The sequence below is a fragment of the Priapulus caudatus genome, unplaced genomic scaffold (genome assembly GCF_000485595.1).
Source record: "Priapulus caudatus unplaced genomic scaffold, Priapulus_caudatus-5.0.1 Scaffold1736, whole genome shotgun sequence".
In the NCBI taxonomy this organism is placed as follows: Eukaryota; Metazoa; Priapulida; class Priapulimorpha; order Priapulimorphida; family Priapulidae; genus Priapulus; species Priapulus caudatus.
The window spans coordinates 38,431-39,646 of NW_014578797.1; the positions used below are offsets into that span (position 1 = coordinate 38,431).

The following is a 1,216-nucleotide window of genomic DNA, read 5'->3' on the forward strand; positions in this document are numbered from 1 at the left end:
GTGTGTGTATGTATGTGTGTTTGTGTGTGTGTGTGTGTGTGTGTGTGTGTGTGTGTGTGTGTGTGTGTGTGTGCGTGCGTTGTTCCACACGCATTGTTCTCCGACGGTTCCGTGACCGTTGCTGTTCGTTCTCGTGACGTTCGTCCATCACAAGTGTGTTACACAAACGTTCTCCGGTTCACGCGTTGTTCCGCGTTGTTCCGCGTTGTTCCACGTTGTTCCGCGTTATTCTATACGCGTTATTCCACGTTGTTCCGCGTTGTTCCGCAGGAGAAGGACACCGACCTGAGGGCGTTCACTCGCAACCAGTCGTACCGGCGTTTCATGCATCTAGTTCAGCACCCGCACAAGGGCAAGGTCACCAAGTACTTCGACGCTGCGCAGTACGAGTTCGAACATGGCGTCATGGAGAGCACTGACGTCACCGCAAAGCTCCCGCTGGATGACGTACTACGCTTATACGGTGACGTCACGCGGGGAGTGGGGGTCACGTGGGGCGTATGGGGCGTATTTTCAATATATGCACTAAAATGAATGTAATTATATTGTAAAAATATTAAAAGCTAATTGAGTGAATAACGTTGCAATAATTATGTGTTATAGTGTATATTGCCATCTATTTACCTATTGATCTATTTACTTATCTATCTATATATCTATCTATATATTTATTTATCTATCTATCCATCTATCTATCTATCTATCTATCCATCTATTTATCTATCTGTCTGTCTATCTATCTATCTATTTATATCTATCTATCTATCTATTTTTCCATCTATTTATCTATCTATCTACCTACCTACCTATTTATCTATTTATGTAGCTATCTATATCTAGCTATCTAGCTAGCTAGCAATCGATTGATTGATTATTCGATCGATGTACCGCGTTATTTAGATCACAGCATGTCAACAGATGTCTTTTACTCACAGCCACCCGCCAGGGGACCGAGGTAGACCCGCGCATGCGCGCTCTGTCGCAGTCGGAGGGCGAGCTGCACATGAAAGCGAGGCTGCATCGCTGGCCGGCTGCTGACCAATCACCGACACGCAGCCACGACAATCTATCTGACATCTCATCAGGTACACGGACAGCTCAGCTCTCTCTCTACCTCTCTCTCTCTATCTCTCTTCTCTCTCTCTCTCTCTCTCTCTCTCTCTCTCTCTCTCTCTCTCTCTCTCTCTCTCTCTCTCTCTCTCTCTCTCTCTCTCTC

At 45.9% G+C, this 1,216-nt stretch overlaps 1 protein-coding gene across 1 annotated transcript in view; it reads left to right on the top strand.

Annotated features, from left to right (window-relative positions):
- The window catches only part of LOC106817464, a 36,116-nt gene that overhangs the window by 25,374 nt on the left and 9,526 nt on the right, over window positions 1–1,216 (top strand). The window contains exons 11-12 of the mRNA XM_014822131.1: window positions 271–463; window positions 936–1,085. Of these exons, the coding sequence (XP_014677617.1) occupies window positions 271–463; window positions 936–1,085 (343 nt within the window). The remainder of the gene's footprint in view (window positions 1–270; window positions 464–935; window positions 1,086–1,216) is intronic.